At 39.9% G+C, this 19,938-nt stretch overlaps 1 protein-coding gene across 5 annotated transcripts in view; it reads right to left on the reverse strand.

The window, feature by feature from the left end:
• Positions 1-18,345, reverse strand: part of bi (T-box transcription factor bifid) — a 66,031-nt gene extending 47,686 nt beyond the window's left edge. For 3 of the 5 annotated variants that reach the window (XM_036820458.3, XM_036820457.3, XM_036820455.3), the window contains exons 1-2: positions 17,936-18,345; positions 15,855-17,158 (exon numbers count right to left, since the gene is read on the reverse strand). In XM_036820458.3, the coding sequence (XP_036676353.2) occupies positions 15,855-16,933 (1,079 nt within the window). In that variant the 5' untranslated portion in view covers positions 16,934-17,158; positions 17,936-18,345. The remainder of the gene's footprint in view (positions 1-15,854; positions 17,159-17,935) is intronic. The other 2 variants (XM_036820456.3, XM_036820454.3) reach the window with 1 other exon arrangement.
• Between the last annotated feature and the right edge of the window lie 1,593 nt (positions 18,346-19,938).

Here is a 19,938-nt window from a genome sequence, read left to right on the forward strand (position 1 = left end):
AGTCATCACACACGTCAGACACTCATAAATCCTCAAAGTCAACAAGGCGGAGGGCACGTAACGAGCCTAGGTTGGTAGGTTCCAGGTTTTAGGTTCCAGATTCCCGGGCTCCGGGCTACAGGCTCCAGTGCTCCGGGTACCCAGTTCCAGTTTGCCGTTTCTCAATGAAGAGGAGATTCAGATTCTAAACGAGCTGCGTTTAAATGTTGTTAACATAACCGACATGCGGCTGAGAGACAGGACAGCCCAAGGACCGGATTCTAATGTGTCCCACACACGGCGAACTCCAGCCCCATCATCATCGTCATCGCCATCATCTTCATCATGATGAAGACAGCCAACATACTGCAACTTGTTTCAGCCCACAGAAGAAACACAAAACTAAAAAAAAAGCAGAGAAAAATCTGAAAAGAGGGCCCCCATTCATGGGTGGTGTGCACTGAGGTCCCAAACGCATGTTTATATAATTCTTATTTATGATCGAACAGCGATAAATTCGCATTCTCTCTCGTTCCCTGCCTTTGCGTTTTGTTTTGTTGGTTTTAAATAAATCAAATCAACACGATTCGGAGAAACCTCCTCCCAATTCTTCGCCGCCGAGGAGCTGATAAGCCCCGAAAAAAAGAGAAAAATATAAAAGAAATATGAAGAACCCCGGGGGAAGAATCTCGGCAGAGAAATCTACTGTGTTCACCTGTTCAATTCTTTTGGATTTCTCCTCGAATCTGTTCGATTCTCCTGCTGCTTGGGGCTTGTTATTTCTTCCAGAGATATGGTGGCAAGTTGCTCTGAAGACAGCTGGCACGGCCACAGAATCGTATTCGCTAAAGGAGCTCCTGAAGATTTAAACCATCGATGATACGTTTTTTTTTTCGAACGCTTTCAACACACCATCTTGATCTAACGTTTCTAACCAAACTATACGTTCCCGCTTCTCCTTTTTAAAAAATGCCTCCAACTCTTCGTGACTTTCATCCAGTTGAGACGCCTTAACAGCCTTTCCGAGATACCGATCTTGATCCAGAATGGGAATTCTTTTGGTTTTTGGTGGCGCTCCCGAGGACATTGCGTGTTCTGGTGTGTCAGTTGTGCTCAAGGACTCGACGAGAGACCCCGATGACCGATGGCTGTCATAAGGCCCAAAAAGGGACGATGGCCATACGCATATTTTTGCGGTCATACGAAACACGACGAAGAACAAACAGAAACTTACAACTGCTGCCGTTTTTTTTTTGCTCTGGCTCTTGGTTTTCTTCAGAGCCCCTTCTTTTCTTCTCCAGCGAAGAGAGAGGGGAGGGGGGGGATTCTTTTTCTTTTGCCCGAAGCCAGAGTCTACAAAAGGTGTTGACCAAACAACAACGGCAGCAACTGGCCAAAACACGAGGGGCAACTGGGTACACGCGTCTTAACAAGAACAACAACACCACCAGCATGGCTCAGAACCCAGAAGACGGCCAAGAAGCCCGAAGAGAGTGAGGAAGAGGAAGAGGCGGTGGCGCAGGCGCAGCCAGTGGAAGAGGAAGAGAGCAAGTGGTTGGCCCGGCTGCGAAGCTGTTGAGCGCATAAAAAACGTTATAAATAACACGCTCGAGCATTTAACGCGCCAAACATGTGTTCCACTGTCCAATTTGTGGTCTGTTTACCTTTTGCCAATGTGCCTCCGCTCCTGGAGAAGCCAGGGGCGCAGCCCCGAAAGGGGGGTCCACGGCGATAGTCGAGAAGTAGATGGCCAGATAGGTGCCGGTGGCCACTCCCCCGGAAAGTTGGCCCAAAAAGCAGGGAAACTAAAGCTCAGATCAACAGCTGATCCAGCTGAATGATAAAGGAGGGCAAGGAAACGGAAGAGTAACATCGTGGTAATATATAAACTTACTAAATGGGTCTCATAACAAAATCATAACTTTTAAACATTTATACTAACAGAACAACTTTACAACATTTAATACCATTTCCACAAAAATCATAATGTCTCATATACCAATTATTAAACTTAAGATATGTTAAGAAAATATATCACTATCCTAAACCTCCTTTACTTAAGACTCAAGATACTATTAATTTCAAAGACTCACAACTTCTGTAATGATCTGTAAGGAACCAGGAACAATTTAATATCTTTAAGAAGGGCATTCTACCTATTTAGATGAAGTACCAAAAACAAGGATCGGCGAGGGGCACAAGGAAGATGAGGAAGCCGAAAAGCCCAGCGGCCTTTGATGATAATAAAGTGCAGATACAAACGACATTGGACAAGTGGCCATATGAAGACGATGTGGAGGGAGAACCGAGAGACCAAAAGACCGAAAGAGACTGAAAAACAAACAAAGCTAAACGAGGAGAAGCTGAGAGATGAGAGGAGGGATCAGGATGGACAGAGGATGTGGCTTACCTGGCGCTATAAGGACGGATCAAACAAAGAGAGGTAAAAACAAACCCCCGAGGGTTGCGATCGGATCCCTCCAGGCAGCTGACCTTCTCCCTCCTTCCTCCTTCTGCCCCCTACTTATCCCATGCCCATCCTATTCATCTTCCGCCTCCCTTTGTCTTCCCATTTTGTGCGATTTGCTCGCTAAAATCGCTCAGGCGCCGGCGCAGGGGAGCGGGAACAGGTTGAGCGAGAGGGATTTGACCAGCGGACCGAGAAAAGAGAAGAGAACCGGAAGAGGGAGGGAGAAGTTAGGGGAAGGGGAATGGGTTTTGCTAAATGGGGATTACCTTCTATTGTGTGCGTTCGAGTCGGCCATCCAGTAATCTCAATTATGCTAATTAACCATCACTTCGAAAGCAAGTAACGAGTGCTGATTTGAAACACATTAACTTTACCGACTTCTCTACATACTTTAGGTAACAAGATGAGGTCAGTATTTGATGGAAAGGTCGTACATTTCTTGGTCACAGACATAGAGTACATGCTTAAAAGGTAACGAGTTACGAGTATTTGTTACAATCCAAATATAACATATAGGGTATTTAAAAGTAACGAGTAACGAGTGAAATGTAACGAATAACTAACATTTCAATTAAAATGTGATCGATGGAGAAGCCAACTCTCCGCTATTCAACTTTATGAAACTTATAAAACTATCTTTGGAATCTATACTTTAATGAACGGTATAATGACAACGAGTGGCGAGTAACGAGCGCCGAGCAATGGAATTCCGAAGGCGATGGGAATTGCCGCAATTGACGGTTGTCAATCACAGTTCAGATCTGGCCAAGTTGTTTCTGCCTGTCACCTAACTTGTTCCACTTTCTGTTGGCCCCTCTTTCCCCATCTCTTTCTCTCGTTCCCGTTCTCTCTCTCTCTTTCTCTTTCTCTGTCTCTTATTCCTCTTCCTCTCCACACACGATTGCACACTTGCACTTCCGTTGCATTGGTTTTCTGTTGTTGTTGCTGGGGCGATTGCAATTGTTGTTGACTGCTGACGACTGCCTGGCAATTGGCAGTGCAACAAAATAGCTATTGACAAATTATGACCAACTAAAAGTAATTACACGCGACGAGAGGGAGACGGCAGATAACGAGTTCTGCTGACAACGCGTTAATAGTACAAATAATCAACGAGTGCAGCAGCAGCAGCAACAGCAAAAGCAGGAGCAACAATAACAGCAACAGCGTCAAAAGCCGCACTAAACATACACTTAATATTAATTGTTTTTTATTAACACGATCCGGCTGCTGCTGCACAGGCACTTGCTTTGCTTTTTTCCATGCTCTTCCTTGGTTACCATTTTTCGTACCCTATAACCAAAGATGGGTATTTTTGATCCCAAGGATCTCGATAACTATGTGAGGTGGAGATGTCAAATTTGGTATGGGCATATCTAGGTGTCTTTTGTGGTCAAGTGCTTTGCTTAAGATTTTGCGATCCCAAGGATCTTTACTTCTAAGGGTCGTAGATCTATGAAATATGGTATGCAACTAGCTAATGGACTTTTATACTTATATAGCTCTTAAAAAAGCCAAGCAATATAATTTGATGGTTACTTTTTGGGTCAAAGGCAACAAAAGCATGCTTTTGCAGCAGAAAACAATAAAAGAAGGTAAAGAGGATTCTTTTGTGGCTAAAACTATTTATTAAGATACTTTTATACTTTTAAAATTTTAAAAAATCAAACCAACAAACTATGGTGATGATTTTTCATTCAAAACCACCGAAAGCATGCTTTCGCAGTATAAACACCGAAAGAAAGGTATAGGGTATCATTCAGTTGCTAAGCTCTAATTTCTCTTTGTTCTTGCTGGCTTTTCTGCTGTTTTATTGCGGCCGTTGCTGAGATTCATTAATAATTCAAAAAATTGCACATGGCCGGCGGCGATGACAGTCGGCTGCGACGCCGGCAGAGGCAGAGCGTGTAATCGAGTTGTTAACTCAAAGTGACAACGAACGCGAGCAGCGACGCCAACGTCGCCGTCGACAGCATGTGCACAACAACAATTAAATGCAGTCAACACACGATCGCAAAATACAAAAAAAAAAAAAAGCAGAAAAAAATATATACTTATATTAACCAGAGCGGCCAAAACGAGGGAAAGAGATGGAGAGTGTGACTTTGACTTTGTTGCTGCAATTGCTTTTAATGCTTTTAATGAAATCAACACTTTTTACTGCCTCTCGCACGCAATCTACTGCTTCTTATGTTTCTTTTGCTTGTGCTTTTTTTTGTCTTACGTTTTTCGCCCGGCTTTTTTTGGGCTGGCAGCTTAATTAAAAGCCAAAACAGCTAAAACATATTTCGCGCCTTTGTTGCTTAACAATTAAAATCAACAACAACAACAATAACACCAACAAAAGCCCAACTTCACACTCAATTAACGCGATGCAGGCAGACAAACAACAAAAAGCAAAAAAAAAAACACAAACGAAAAATATAGCAGCAAAACAACAGCATACATATGTAAAGCATAAAGCAAAAAAGTTTTGCTGCTGCTGTGAAAATATATATGCATATACCTCTTTTTTTCGTCACCCACTAGAAGAAGTGGGTGGAAAAGTAAGCGGGAGTGGGGCGAAATGCAGCATGCAGACTGCAAAACTTTTGTTTGCCGTTAATTGACTGCACACACAAAATACCGGCAGGAGGTGCAAAAGAGCCAGAAAGATGCACAGAAAGAGATAGAGAGCTGCATTCAAGTAAGCAAAGTTCTTGAGAAGGTTTCTTAAACGTTGGTGTAAATATTGGAGTAACTGTTGGTGTAGTTACATAGGTAATTTCAGGTTTACTTTTTGGAATAATTATTATTTTAGTCATTGGTGTAATTGTTGGTGAGCTCGTTGGTGTAAATATTAGTGTATATTATGTTCAAACTGTTGTTGTAACTACTGGCACTTCAGTAAACTGTCGCATCACAACATCTATTAGTGTACATAGAGCCAACGGTAGTTGTTGAATCTTATATTTTTTTGGTTGGTGTAATTGTTGGTGAACATTATGTTGAAAGTAATTTTGTAACTATTGCCATGATATTATAAAAATACGTAAGGTAAATTGTATTTGTAATTTTTTGTGAGCATAAGTGTTGTTGAACCAATTCTTATCTGTTGGTGTAATTGTTGGTAAGGTAGTTCTATTTTCTGACATAGTTCCATATAACGTTGGTAGCCAAATGACTTGGGCATGAATGCAAACGGATAGCACACGTCATTGACACCTAAAAGCAACAACCACAACAGTTCAGTGGCACTACAGTGATCACTCTAAAAAAGAAACATATTATAGACAGCTTCTTACAGCATAGTAACTTTTAAAAAAATCTGATTGAATAAAAAAGTACTTAGATTGAATGCAAAAGATTTTACTCTAACCCATGTTATATCTTTCTCAGATCAACCTGCGAGTGCCCCCTGTATCCTAAGTGGCCACAGTGGTCCCTCCCTCAACCTCTCATCATCCACTCTGTAGATGTGCGTGCGTAATTGCCTTTTGGCTTCGTGTTAATTTTCCTCGTGGAAAACCCTCGACAGGAAAAACTGAAGAAGGGGGAAAAACCATGGCGTAGGTGCTACATAAATTTGATTTTTATTTTCCCAGAAAACCGAAACCGAAATAAGAAGAATTTTTATTCATAAAAATCAAGTGGCAACATAAATTCGTGTGTGTTACCAAAAACGTAGCTGGCCGCCTGCCTGCCAGTATTTTGTGCTGATGTTTGTTCTTTTCTGTTTCAGTTTCTGTTTCTGATTCGGTTTTTGTTTGGCAGTTTAATCAGGCAAACAGAACACGCAGAGCAGTTAAAACTCACCAAATGCCCCATACAATTTGTATAATTTTTCAGCCCAGAAAATATTAAATAAATATGCACACACACACACACACACACAGACATGTGCATACCAGCAATAATAATAATAAAGAAAAAATAAAACCAAAGCAACTCGTCAATTTTTGCCACTTAAAATTCATAAAGCGTCGCCTGAGCCTCAGCAAAACTTCGACGAGGCAGAATAAAATATATAGAAGCAAAATCAGGGAGCATTGGGGGAAAAAGGGGAAAGAAGATGAGGCTACCAGCAGGATTGCATTAAACTAAAACTTCTGAATATGACATCTAAATATAACCATTTTTAGACATTTATTTCTAGCCAGGTAAATAAAACGAATGAAGACATTTATGTTGCCAGCCTTAAACTTTGATAAGGGTTAAGGAGTTAATGCAACTTTGCGAAAGTGCTTGTAGATTTATTTACTTTCATATTTTTGACAGACATTTTTAGATCTGGGCTAACTAATCAGTCAATTTATTTACTCCAATGTTTTTTGGCCAACCTAAATGAAATATCCAATGGGTTCTAATTTCTGGAAAATTTAAATACCACCAAACCGCTCTCCATCACTTAGAGATAAGATCAGGTTCAGGTATATCGCATAGATCAAAAGGATCTGGGGACCAGCTTAACTGCCTGCCACATTTCCGCGAAAATTTCCCAGCTCAGTGAGCGTCCTTTTTTTTGCCATCGTGTTCCCCTGTGACCGTATTTTTTTTGGGCCAATTAGCGTTCTAATCAAGTGTAAACTAATGCTAAAAGCCAAGCCGAGTTTGCCTCGAACGCGTGAATTTGCCACGAGGACAAAAGGGTAAGAAATGGGAACAAAAGGGAGAAAAAAGGTAACGAAAGACAAGTTTGGAAAAAACTGAAAAAATTAGTGACGAAGAGAAAGGTAATATACAAAAACAGAAACGTTTAAATAACAACAATTAATAATAATATAGAAAAAAAGTAAGTGAACAAAAAAAATAAGAAAATATTAACAAAAAAAAATTGGTCACAAGAGTATTTGAACCTTTTTAAATTGTAGGATCAAGGACAACAAAAAAATAAGATAATATAAAATAAGAAAATTAAACAATCATAAAACAAAATAATCGAATATAAAAAACATAAGTAGGTTCGACGATCACAGGATGCTTTCGGCATAAAAAAAATTTTTTTTTTTGTGAAAGAGACGGCTAATTTGACTAATTTGCCCGGCGTGTGCGAGTGGGATGGCCAGAGGTTGTCGTTGACTTTGTTGCTGCTGCCGCACTGCCGGCGATTTTCCTTTGATCTGCCATCGCACATCTAGGAAATGTTTGTCAAATTCATTCGACCGTTCTCATTGTTTTTGACATTTCTTTTAGTCTTCGCTGTTGCTTCTTCTTTTTCGTTGTTGTTGTTGTTGCCGCAGCTTCTTTTTTTTCTCGTTTGTCGTCTGCTCGATCACTTTCTCTGCTTTTAAGAGAGGCTTTTTCTGGCTTTTTCTCGGTTTTTTGCTCGGTGAGCGCCAATGCCAAACACATGTCCAGCTAACAACTTGAATGCATTGTTCTCTGGCCCACTGGCGCAAATACAGCAGCCGTCAGAATATTAGCTCTAAGGATAACAACCTACAGTTATGATCTATGATTTCTGAATTTTCAGTTTATATAACTCTAATAATAATACTTTAAACTGGTACATACAATAAAGCCCAGTAAAATAACGCCTAGTGCAATAACGCCCAATGAAATATCCCTCAGTGAAATAAAGCCCATTTTTTGTTTAACGGATTTTAACATTACTTTTACTTAAATAGTTTCAATAGTTCTAAGGTTTAGTATTCATGTTGAACAATTGTTTTTCAAGACTTAAAAAAATTATATTTCTAAGTTTTTGGGGGTCAATTTTTTGTAGGAAGCTTCTCTTTTTATCAAATTCAATACTGAGCCATCTAAAAATCTTCTAAAACTTGGATCTATAGTGTTATATATTTGAACCTAGCCGTCCTCGATCCCCTCCCCCTTTTGACGGCCCGATTTTTGAGCAGACTCCACCGAACCACGCACATTCGTCAGGCATTGTCGTTATTTTTCTGGCGCCAAAAAGACGCCGTCTTCGTCCTCGATAGCGCCGTCTCTTTCTGGCCACGCAGGCCCTCTCGCTCGCACTCTCCTTGTTCACTCGCCTGGCATTCTGTTTTTGGTTGTTGTTGTTGGTATTCAATTTTTTTGTATGTTGCTCCATTCTTTGTGCGAATTTTTGTTGTTGTTTTTTTTAGTTTTGTAGTTCGCTGTCTTTCCTTTTTCTGTTCGGTTTTGTGTTTTTTATTCTCTTTCTTTTCTTCTTTTTGGGTTCTTCTGAACTCATGTTGTTCATTATAAAGGACGTCATCATCGTCATCGTTTTGGGTTGTTGCTGTCGTTGTTGGTTGTCATATTTTGCGTTGTTTGCTTTATGCATTTCCAAGTTGTCCGCCGAGAAAAGGGAATATCAGAAGAGAAAAAAGAACTTGGAACTTGGAAGCCGGCGAATGCGTTTTAAATATTCCATTCCATGCAATTCAAGGCGGGCTGTTTCGAATTCCAGGCGTTGCTTGTGGTTGTCAAGGGTTTTTGGGGTTCGAAATGTGTGCCATTGCCAGTGTTCCTTGTTTGAAATTTTCGGAATGAATGTTTATACGCGAACTGGACGTTTTTAAGGCCAAGGCAATGTTTCATTCCAACGTTCCTTGCTTTATTCCATCGTTCCGGGGCTCGATTCCATCGTTTCCTTCTTATTTTTTGTGTCTTTTCCCAACGCCCCCTTCTCAAAAGTGATAATCACCCATTAGGCTTATCAGTTACCCACCAAACCGGGCGTCTCATTAGCCAAGCGGAGCGTGTAAACAGCGGAATTCTCTCGATTAAGACCGTAACCATTTAGCGGCATTTTGTTACCATCATCTACCATCAATTTTCGGCTTGTTGCGGTTCTCTGACCAAAAACTCAGACGTCATTAAGCCAAGTTAAGAGCACCGCTAGCCACGCTTCAATTTCCAACTTCCAACTTGCAACTTCCGCTGCGTGGGCGCTTTATTTTATTTTTTTCTTTTGGAAGGAGGGGGTCTTGGATTTTTACCGGCGACGGAAGCGCTTACTTAATTAGCCTAGCCAAAAAACAAAAAAAAAACAGAAATTTTGGGTGTTCGTCAAATTAATTTCCATTTAATTCCAAGTGGGCGTAAATGCAATTTAAATTAACAGCCACCAAAATGCGCCACTTAAATGTCTCTCTGCCTCTCTTTTTCCCAAACGCTTGTCGCTTTTTAATTTGTTCAAATTTTTTATGACATTTTTATTGTAATTTAAGCAGCGTCGTTCGGATTTGGATTTTGGTTTTCGGTTGTTTTTTTTTTTTTGGGTGGTGCGGATTGTAGTTTGAATGAAACGGGTTTCTTTATTTATATTTTATAGTCGACGATAGGGAGAGATATTTGTTGGGAGGGTTTGGATTGCATCGGGGGTTGTCAGCCATCATATAATGGTTGTCTTTTGAAGATCGTATGGAAAACCAAGGGCATTCGGGGATAAAAACAAAGAGAAGCCATGATATCCAGGCAAAAATAAATGTTATAAGAAAAAAAGAGGAATTCTTACTGACCTAAAACCCTAAGAACATTCTAATAATTTATATTCAAAATGTTGGTTCACTGGAAATGAAATTATATAATTATTATATAATTATTAAGAAGAGCTCCCATCTGAGTTACAGGCACATAAGAGTAGCAAATTGCCCACTGGCCATTTAAAAACAATTTTTGTAAATAATTACTGGTTGCATATACACGCACGATATGTGCAGTTATCTGTGCGATCCCACCGATTTCCCATGAGCTCTACAACCCAGCGAAGCCGGCGAAATCAATTTGAAATCAAATTACGTGCAAATTATCCAATTGGCTCATGAATTTTCCAAGAGGTGCGCGATATGGGATATATCTACCATATGCAGGTCTATACATATCACTAGGGCAATTATTATGCATTTTTTATCGAAACGAAAATTGTCAAGTGAATTTCTCATGGGCGTGGGTGGAAAAAGGGGTCACAAAAATATAGGTAGAGTATGGAAAATTACACCGCAGCAGCAAAGAAATTTTCAAGTTGCTAAGCAAATTATGTGTAATTTAGAAGGGGGGACGCTTTTCTTTTTCTTCGAAAAAACCCTCAAAGCCCAACCTTTTGCGTATTTGTCAACTTAGCACATCGATAATAATTTTTCCTGCCCCCTTTTGCAGCAGGACAATTTTAACACAATTATGAAAAACGTTTCCAAGATGGTGGAGCAGGAAAAATAGGGGTCTGAGTAGGATGGTTGCTTTTCCTCAAGGGTTGTACACTACACTACATATAACAAAATTTCGTCCTCAACCCCCAAATTGACCCCCGTCGATGACTTTGTTGAGGGAAAACTGGGGAAATATGAATACGGAAAAAAACTAGGAGGCGGACACGCCCATTTAATTGAGCCTACGGCTTTGAGGAGGTGGGCGTTGGGTGGGGGGGAGGGGGCGTGGCAGGCCAGTGCACTTTGATTGCGTTTTGTCGCCGTCAGCTGAGTTTTTACCCAAAACGAAAAAGCCAAGGAGCGCAAAAGAACACAAAAAAAAAATAGGTAAATAAATATGGAGGAAATGGAAAATTTTTATTTATGAAAATTAAACAAGTGAACTTTGACAGGCGGTTGCCCAGGGGTTGACCCCAGCAAGTAAAAAAAGAACAAAAAAGTGGGCAAGAGTGTGTGTGTGTCCTTTGACGTGTCATTAAATATTTTTTGTCTGTCACATTATCGCATGCCTGTCACAAAACCCTGACATCAATTAGAAATTTAAGGGGGCTACGAAAAAAGTACACATAAGAAAAACTAAACAGATCCGATAACTTTGAACAAATTATATTTGTACTTTTGAACATCTAAACAGGAAAACAAATTATTATTAGAAACTGAAACTTCGAGACAGAACTTTTATTTAAATCTTTATAGAGGGGGTTCAGGGAAAAATAAAAAACATTTAAGGGATCCGCTAAGCTAGAACAGGATAATATTTCATTATTTAAATCTGAAACTCCACCATAGAACTCCTATTTAATCTTTATAGATAGGGTTTCTAGAAAAATACACATAAGAAAAAGTTAAGGGATCCGTTAAATTAAAACAAATTATAATTATACTTTCAAACCACTCTACAAGATAATATTTCCCTATTTAAATCTCCAAACTTGTTACAACTAAGCTGATATTTATTCCTTATAGAAGGGCTTCCTTGAAAATATTCCAAGACCTATAAGTTGCCTCTTTCAATTAGCTATAAACTGGCGAAATCAAAGCAATCTCGCACCATCTTTCTATATTTGCTATTTCATTTGCTTTTTCTATCTTCCATCTCTCGGGGTCAACACTTGATAATTTTTGACATATTTTTTATAGATTTTTCCTATTTTTGAAATCGTATTTCCTTGACTTCTCGCACTGAAAGTGTCGCCCAGTGTTCAGGGGTGTGGAAAACGAGGGGAGCGACTTTATTTATTTGCGCTTAGACGGCAATTTCAATTAATTGATAAGTCGCAGCAACAAGCAGCAAAACGAAGAAAGATTTCACGCTATTTGCTTGGGCGATTTAATTGCCAGCGACAAATTGAGAAAAGAGGGAGAAAAATATTATGAAATCAAAGACAGAGCGAGAAGTGCAATTTAATTTTAGCCCGAGTGCATAAACACTTGGAAAATGCACAAATTAAGTAATTTTTGAGGGAGCTATCAAACTAAAAACTAAAGCCACAAGCCTCCAAATCATTGCATCAATGAATCGAAACAAAATTCGACAAAAACCAACCAAAAAAAAAAAAGAGGCACAAAAAAGCGATTGAATCGAGCCAAGTGAATGCAAATCCACTCGCAAAACATTCAAGTGGCACTCACATGAAGAGGCGAAAAAAGGGGGGTGGTGGTGTTTTTCCAAGAGGGGGAGGGGGGTTGTGCGGCAGGAAAAACAATAATTTTGACATTGATGATGATGGGGCAACGGCAACAGAAGCGGCAACAATAATTCTGTTTGCTGTTTTGCCATTTGGTTGTTGCTTTTTTTTTCGCACGTCTCGCAAGCATGCAACAACAGCAGCAACAACAACAACAACAACCACAACAACGTGTGTGTGGCGTGCAAAAAAGCTGCAACTTACACACAACCATAATCTCCATATGTGTGGTAGGTACAAGTACTTAAAACTTTTACAAGCCACTCGGGGCTCCCCCTCTCTCTCTCTCGCCATCTCACTTGCTCCCATTCCCCATCTAGGGCCGCCCCGCCACGCCCCCTTTTACAACAATTGCATGCCACACTTTGGGGCAAGTCCCCCTTTTCCCCCTCATATTGCAGGGTCATGAACTCGGGAGCACGGAGAAAAAAGTGCATTAGCATATTCAGCAAGTACCCGGCTAAAGATACATTCTGTATTCAGATTCAAAAAACTTTCAATTCATATTTATATTTTTTTTCAACATTTAAGAACAAAAACCTTTCTTAGTGCTCACCTATAAGTAATTCCCGAATTTCGGTTTTTGTTTTCAGATTTTTAATCATATCCGTTTCCTTTATATACCTACCCTCCTCCTTTTTAGGCCCTTATTTTATAATATATTATATGAATTTGTAGAATTGAGGAATTCCTATTTGTTAAACGTTTGCTAATTGATATACTTTATTTTTCCCAGTGCACATATTTTTTTCCCCAAGTTGCAAAGTGAAGAAACAAGTAGGTGGTTGCGTTTTTCTTTTTTTTTCTGGTGGGGATTGTAGTGGCTTGTTTTTATGCCCATGGCTTGGCCACTTGGTTTAGTTTCACACTTCAAATCGCCAAACTGCTAATGAGCTTAAGGATATAGCCAGAAACAGGAACCCCCAACCCTTATCCCCCCCCACCCCTCCTCAAACTCGAAAAATATAATTTTCATCAACTTTTTTGTGAGTGTGGCTTGTGTTGTTTTCTGTGTTTTGTGTGCATTTCCCAAGTGCGAACAACCAACAACAAAATGCAACTACTTGGATAAGGATGGGGGGCGTGGGCGGTTGGGGGCGTGACCAGGGGCCCCCAGACACCTGGCCAGACGTATTCGAAACTTTCTGCACACAAAACTATTTGCAAATATTTTATTTTTTGCGCTTATTTTCACTTTCTATTGGTGCTTTTGCCACGCCCACGCCGCCAGACTGGCATTGAAACTAAGTGTATATATTTGCAAACATATATATATCCGTTTAAACATAGGTATATATGCGCAAAGGCGGTGGAGAAGGCGTTTTCCAAAGAGGCTTAGGCGAGGCGTCAGGCAATTTGTAGCTTAAGAAAACAACAGTAGCTAATTGAATTTGGCTGGCTGCGAAATTAGATGCCTCAAAGTGGAAATAATAACAAAGGAAAATATGACACAACAAATAAACAATAGTTTGTGGTTTAATACAAACTTTCTGGTATAAATATCAAAAGTAGAGCTGGTCACACACTTTTAGAAATGTCTTTAGTTTTGATTGTATAATAAAGAAAAGAAAACATTAGCCTTTAACTTGTAAAATCATATATTAATGTACCTAAGTTCTACCTTTAGAGTCTACTGTATTTAATTTTTTTTAAATTTTAAAATGTACATCCATTTGGAATGTACATTCTCTAAAGACTTCCTTTAAAAACCTCTGCCTGCCCAACATTAATTTGCAAATTATAAGGGCCACTATTGGCGACATTTCTGAGTGCATTCACAGCTGCCACATCTTGCACTCACTTGACACTCACTCCACTCACTCCGCCTGAGTGTGAGTGCGTCTCCGTGAATACTTTCTCAAGTAGGTGTGAAGCTCAAAACGCATTTTCACGCGCCAACGCAGCTTGAATGTCAACGTCGTCGACACATAATCATCATCATCTTCTCGAGGGAGAGAGTCTGAGTTTTGTGGATCTCAGAGGCTGATGACATGCTGTTGGAAAAATGGGAAAATTATAAAAAACAGAACGAGACGAGATGGGGAAAAAGGGGGAAGAACAGGGGCGTCTGTTCACCTACTTTCAGCTCAACTGGGCGTGGAACTTGGGAGCGGTTTTAACGGCTAACGGGAGCTTGAGACGTCGCCACACGTGCTCAAGTGGCCAAGGCTGCTGCCCGGGCTGTGACCCGACCTTCGGCCCTTCGGCCCCAGATCTGTGTCCTCGATTGCCAAAAGCTTCACAAAGGCCACATTTATTTGTCAATATCACAGCAAAAAAATACAGCCAAAATATTATTATTTTTAACCTTTTCATATATTTAACACTCCATTCATCGTGGTATTTTTTACTTTTCAATATATTTAATACTCCATTCATCGTGGTATTTTTTTTTTATTTTATTAATACATACTCCATTCATCATGGTATTTTTTTCCTACATAAAAAATGTAATTCCTCATTCATCTTGATATTTTTTCCTTTTCAACGCGTATTGAAAATTTTGAGAGCCCTTAATTCCATTTATGGCTGATCTTTTCCTTATTCACTGAAATTTTCACACATTTGGTCTTTGCACTTTTCAATACATCGAATATTTATTCAGATTCTCATTTTTTCTAAAAAAAAAAATCCAATCACGCTTTTTTTAAAAATTAATCGCAGGGATTACAGTTTCATATTTTCAAAATGCTGTCAGGCTTATCTGTTCTTTAACTTTATTTTAACACAACCTTACTTATCAATAGAATAATTTTGGAGTACCTTTGCTCTACATTTATTTTTTTATAAAAACAAAAACGTTTACCATATAATTCTTAAAAATTCTGAATTTTCAAATGATATTATGTGATTTATGGATTAAATGTCGAATAAGTTATATTATAGCCCACTTTTTTCAGAAACCATTTTGGAAACTTGGAAATGTAAAATTTGGATAGTTTTCTTTCTAAGCATAAAAACATGTACGATATTTTTATGATTTCTATATACCCCTTCGAGATCCTTAGGTATCAATTTATCAACATAGTTGAAATAGATAGATTTAAGCAGGAGCACTGTCGAAACACCAAATTGAGCTCTATTCTAACGCATTTCATATAGTATTGTTTTCTTAGATAATACTCTGTCAAATTTAATTTTGGATAGACATTAGGAATTAGTTTGGGGATTCGTTTGTGAATATTGTTTTACCGATTTTACCAGCAACTCTATCAGATATCAAATTGGGAACTCGAGTATCTGATACCTGGGCTGGAAACATCTCTTTTAGATGGGATAAGCTCTATAGTAACTGTTTTCGCAAAGTAATATTTTTGTTTTTAGGATTATATAGTAATCTTACTTGGGGAACCTAACTCTATCCCTATCAAGAACCTCTGGGATTTCACATAGTATTTTTTAATGAGATGATATTTAGGAAACCTAGCTCTATCCCCACTTTCAAGAACTTTGGGGACTACACAAGGTATTTTTTTAATGATATAACATTTAGGGAACCTAACTCTGACCCCACTTTCAAGAACCTCTGGGATTTGACATAGTATTTTGTTTTTAGATAATATTTGGGGAACCCAACTCTATCAACCAGACGAGACTCACCTGCCGCTCTTGGTGATGACCATTTCCGTGCCCAGCTTGTGGAACTTCTCCCACAGATCCTTGCCCTCCAGCGTGACCTTGGGATCGTCGACGACGCCATCGTCCTCGGGCTGAAGGGCCCGGAGCGGTCGCATCGCCGGATGCAGCTGATGGGCGACGGCCGAGGCGAGGACGACGTCCTCGGCGGTGGTGTAGGCGCTGCCCAGGTGGTGGGCGTGCGGATGGGCGCCCGGGTGGTGCGGCGGGAAGCGCAATCCGCCGCCGGGATAGAGACCCGGATGCGGTCCGGCCGGACTTCCAGCTAGAGCGGCCAGTGCCGCAGCTGGAAAGTATGGGGGTGGTGGTGGTGCCTGGTGTTGCTGCTGTTGCTGTTGTTGTTGCAGGTGGTGCGGCGGTGTGGGTGGCGGCAGACCCGTGGCGCCAGCGGGTGGTGCAGCGGCACCCGTGCTGGGGGAATGATGGGCGGCGGCTGGTGGGTGGTGCGACGGATGGGCGGCCGAGTTGGGCGGTGGTTGCAACGCACCAGCAACACCAACGATTTGGGGCGGCGGCGGTGGTGGTGTGCCAGCGGGCGATGGCGTTTCTTCGGTGGTGCTCAAGTGGTGTCCTTGTTTCTGATTCGTATTGTTATTATTATTATTGTTATTCGTATGGTTGTTGTTGTTATTATTGGTGTTATTATTGTTATTGTTGTTGTTGTTGGAACTGGAGTTGTTGGTGTTGCTGGTGGTGGTGGTGTTGCTGCTGCTGTGGTTGCTCTGCGGCGATAACTGCGCACCACCACCCGTTGGTGAAACGGCCACTAGATTGTTGGTGTTATTAGTGTTGCTCGAATTGGTGTTGTTGCTGCTGTTGTTATTGTTGGAATTGGAGCTGTTGGTGTTGTTGTTGCTGCTGTTGTTGTTGTTGCCGCTGGTGGCACTGTTGTTGCTACCCGCCGTCAACAGCGAGGATACGCTGAAGTCAGTGGGTCGTTGCGTTAGCTGCAGAAATGGATGATATGCCATCCCATTGGCGAACCTGGCGAATGGATCCTCAGCAGACTGATGAAGTAGCAGCTCCTGGACGTCGTATCTCATCACATAACCGTTTCAAACAACCGAGTGCGTCATGCAGAAAGGATTTCCCACGGCGATCTCTGAGCGGGATCTCTCTAAAATTCCTTCTTGATTAGTTTTTTTTTTTGTTTTGTTTGTTTTTGTGTTCTACAGGTACTTGTTTTTTGAATTTCTTTAATTTTCTTGGGGTCACTCACTGGCACTTTTGATTTTTCTTCTGGTTTCAAAAAAATTCTTGTTTAATTTCTACAAAAAATATATAAATATGATGTTTAGTTGGTTTTGTCGCTTAAGGTTTTCGGGAATCGATTATGTCTTATGGGTTTGTTTTGGTTGTTAAAAAGTTCTTAAGATTTTAGGATTGTTTTTTACTTTTGCTGCCTTTATAATGGAATTCTCTATTTATCCACTTCTTTAAAGTTCGCTTTTTCAATCCAAATGTTTTTGCCTTATCGATAATGTTGCCTTCTTAGTGGTTTCAAAAATATTTATATTTGGATTGCCCTGATTTCAAGACCTTTGACAGTGTTTCCTGTCGTTACTATGATTTTTATATTAAAAATCTTTTATCCTATCCTATATAAGTTTATTTTGATTTTGTGTTTATCTGCCTTAAAAATTATAACTGCGAGAACTTATCAAAATATTATTGAGATTGGTGTCTTTGTTTTAAAATGGAATATGCTGATTTGAATTATTTGCCATACTATACGATAGGCTATTTACTTGTTTGTTATTTTCATTACAAAAACATTAAAAAACAAAAGTTATATTTCCATGAAAATATAGCATATTATTCAGCACACATATATTAAGTATACGTAATTAAACTTTTTAATTTAAACTTATTTTTTCGATTTTAAACTTTCAAACTTTGATCTTTCGTTGTTAAGGTCTCTTAATTTCTCATAGGGCTTACAGAGTTTTGATGTTTTCTAGTTTCTGAGTTTCTCCTTATCCTGCCTTTCGTTTTTTCTTTCTGTTTGCTAACTGTTTTTTGGCTTGTTTTTAACTTTTGCTTGCCTTCTTCTTTTTTTGTTTTGGCGACGGCAAAACGTTGAAAATGTATTTACTTTGTTTTTGTTTCCCCTTTTCGCTTTTCTACGCAATTTCACTGGGCAATTTACAGTTTAGTTAATTTGCCGCTTGCTTTGTTTGCTTGTTTATTTGTTTGTTTGTGGTTTTCGGTTGTTTGTTTGTTACCAAAAGAGGAGAACGCAAAAAAAAGAGCACAAAAGGGAATTGGCGACTCGGATGGATGGAGAATGGAGGAGCTGGCGACACGGCGATCGGCGGACAACGAACGGAGGGAGAAACAACAAACGACGAGAAACGACGGGCGACAGAGGCGACAAACGGCAAACGGCTAACGGCAAACGACAACCGACAGGCGACAAAAGCGACAGAGCGGCGATGACGACACGAACTACACGCCGGTCGCATTCAAACTGGAAACTGGAAATACACACACGCCGAAACGGACGTCGGCGCCGCTGCCGCCGCTCTGCTCGCCTCTCGCCGCTCGCCTCGCGCGCTGCCTCGCTCGCTCGCTCTCTCTCTCTCTCTCTGCCTCTTGGGCGGGCGTGCGAACGGGACGGCCGTATATGGGGGTGCGCTCGCTGCTGGCGAGAGAGCGAGCGAGCGAGAGTGTTGAGTTTCTTTTGCACAGTGGGCGTGTGCCAGTGGGAGAGAGCGAGAGGGCGAGAGAGAATGAGTGAGCTGCAGGGTTCCAATAAGAAAACCAAAAACTCGAACCAAAAGTGTTGAGTTGACGCCTGTGTAGGTGTGTGTGTGTGAGAGTCACTGAGCGTGCGGGCGTGTGTGTGCGTGTGTCTAGCGTGTGTGTGTGTGTGTAATGGGAAATGGCACCAACCAACGGCGGCAGCGACGTCGCGTCAAAAGCAGCGTGTTAGAAGTAACAAGGCAGCTGACACCACTACAACAAGAAGGAGAAGTAACGGGGATGGGGGAGGCGGAAAGGAGGAAAGGAGGAGGTGAGCAAGGCGAAGAAGACGGTGAAGGGGGTGGGGGCGTAGGAGCGAGAAAAATCAGGCGGAAGAAAAGATATCAAATAAATAGTTAAATAAAAATAGGAAAAGGAGAAGGAGAAGTGAAAAGATAATAAAACTAGGCAAAACGAAATGATCAAAGTCAATAGAGAAAAGTAGAGAAATTAGGAGGTTCTTAAGTTTAATAATATAGTAAGTGTATAAATTTAAAGTAATATTTAAGGAAAAAATATAATTTCTTGGAAAAAAAGGAATAACATAAATTAAATTGAAAAAAATAGGAACCAAAAGAAAAACAATAAATTAAAAAAATTAAATGAAGAAAATATGGAAAAAGTTTACCATAAACAAAAAAAATCTTCAGCTAAGAAAGAAAAATATATTTCAAATAAAATTTAAGGAAAATTTACAGGTAATAGTAAAACAAGGATAAAGAAAAAATAAAAAAAAATTGAAAACAATAGAAAAATAAATAAATAAAATAATAGAAAAATAGAAAAATAATAAATAAAGGAAATATTGATAAAACATAATTGGAAACAAACACTTTACCTCCTATACGACCTTTATTTGTTAGATAGATTAAATAAATTAAAAAATAAAAATACCAGAAAGGTAAATAAGGAATCTTTAAAAAAAAACCTTACAATTCTAGAATTTAAATATAAAAAAGATTAAAAAAACAAGAAACACTCAACAAAATAACAGAAAGGTAAATACGGAATCTTAAAAAAAAAAACCTTAAAATTCTAGAATGAAATAATAAAAAGGCAAGAAATCAAGAAACACTGAACAAAATAAGGAACCACATAAATTGGCAGTAAAACAGGAGCTAAGGGCAAATAAAAAAGCACAGTAAATCACAACGTTCTGAGGGGGTGAGGGGAGGGGGCGTGCCACGGGGGCGGCGGAATTGCAAAGAAGCAAATAATGAAAAAAAAAGAAGCGGCCAAGTTGACAAATGACGCGCAAGCGAAAAATGCGCTTCAATGGTCAAATGTTTGTCGAGGGGTGGTG

The sequence above is a fragment of the Drosophila suzukii genome, chromosome X (assembly GCF_043229965.1).
Source record: "Drosophila suzukii chromosome X, CBGP_Dsuzu_IsoJpt1.0, whole genome shotgun sequence".
Classification (NCBI taxonomy): Eukaryota; Metazoa; Arthropoda; class Insecta; order Diptera; family Drosophilidae; genus Drosophila; species Drosophila suzukii.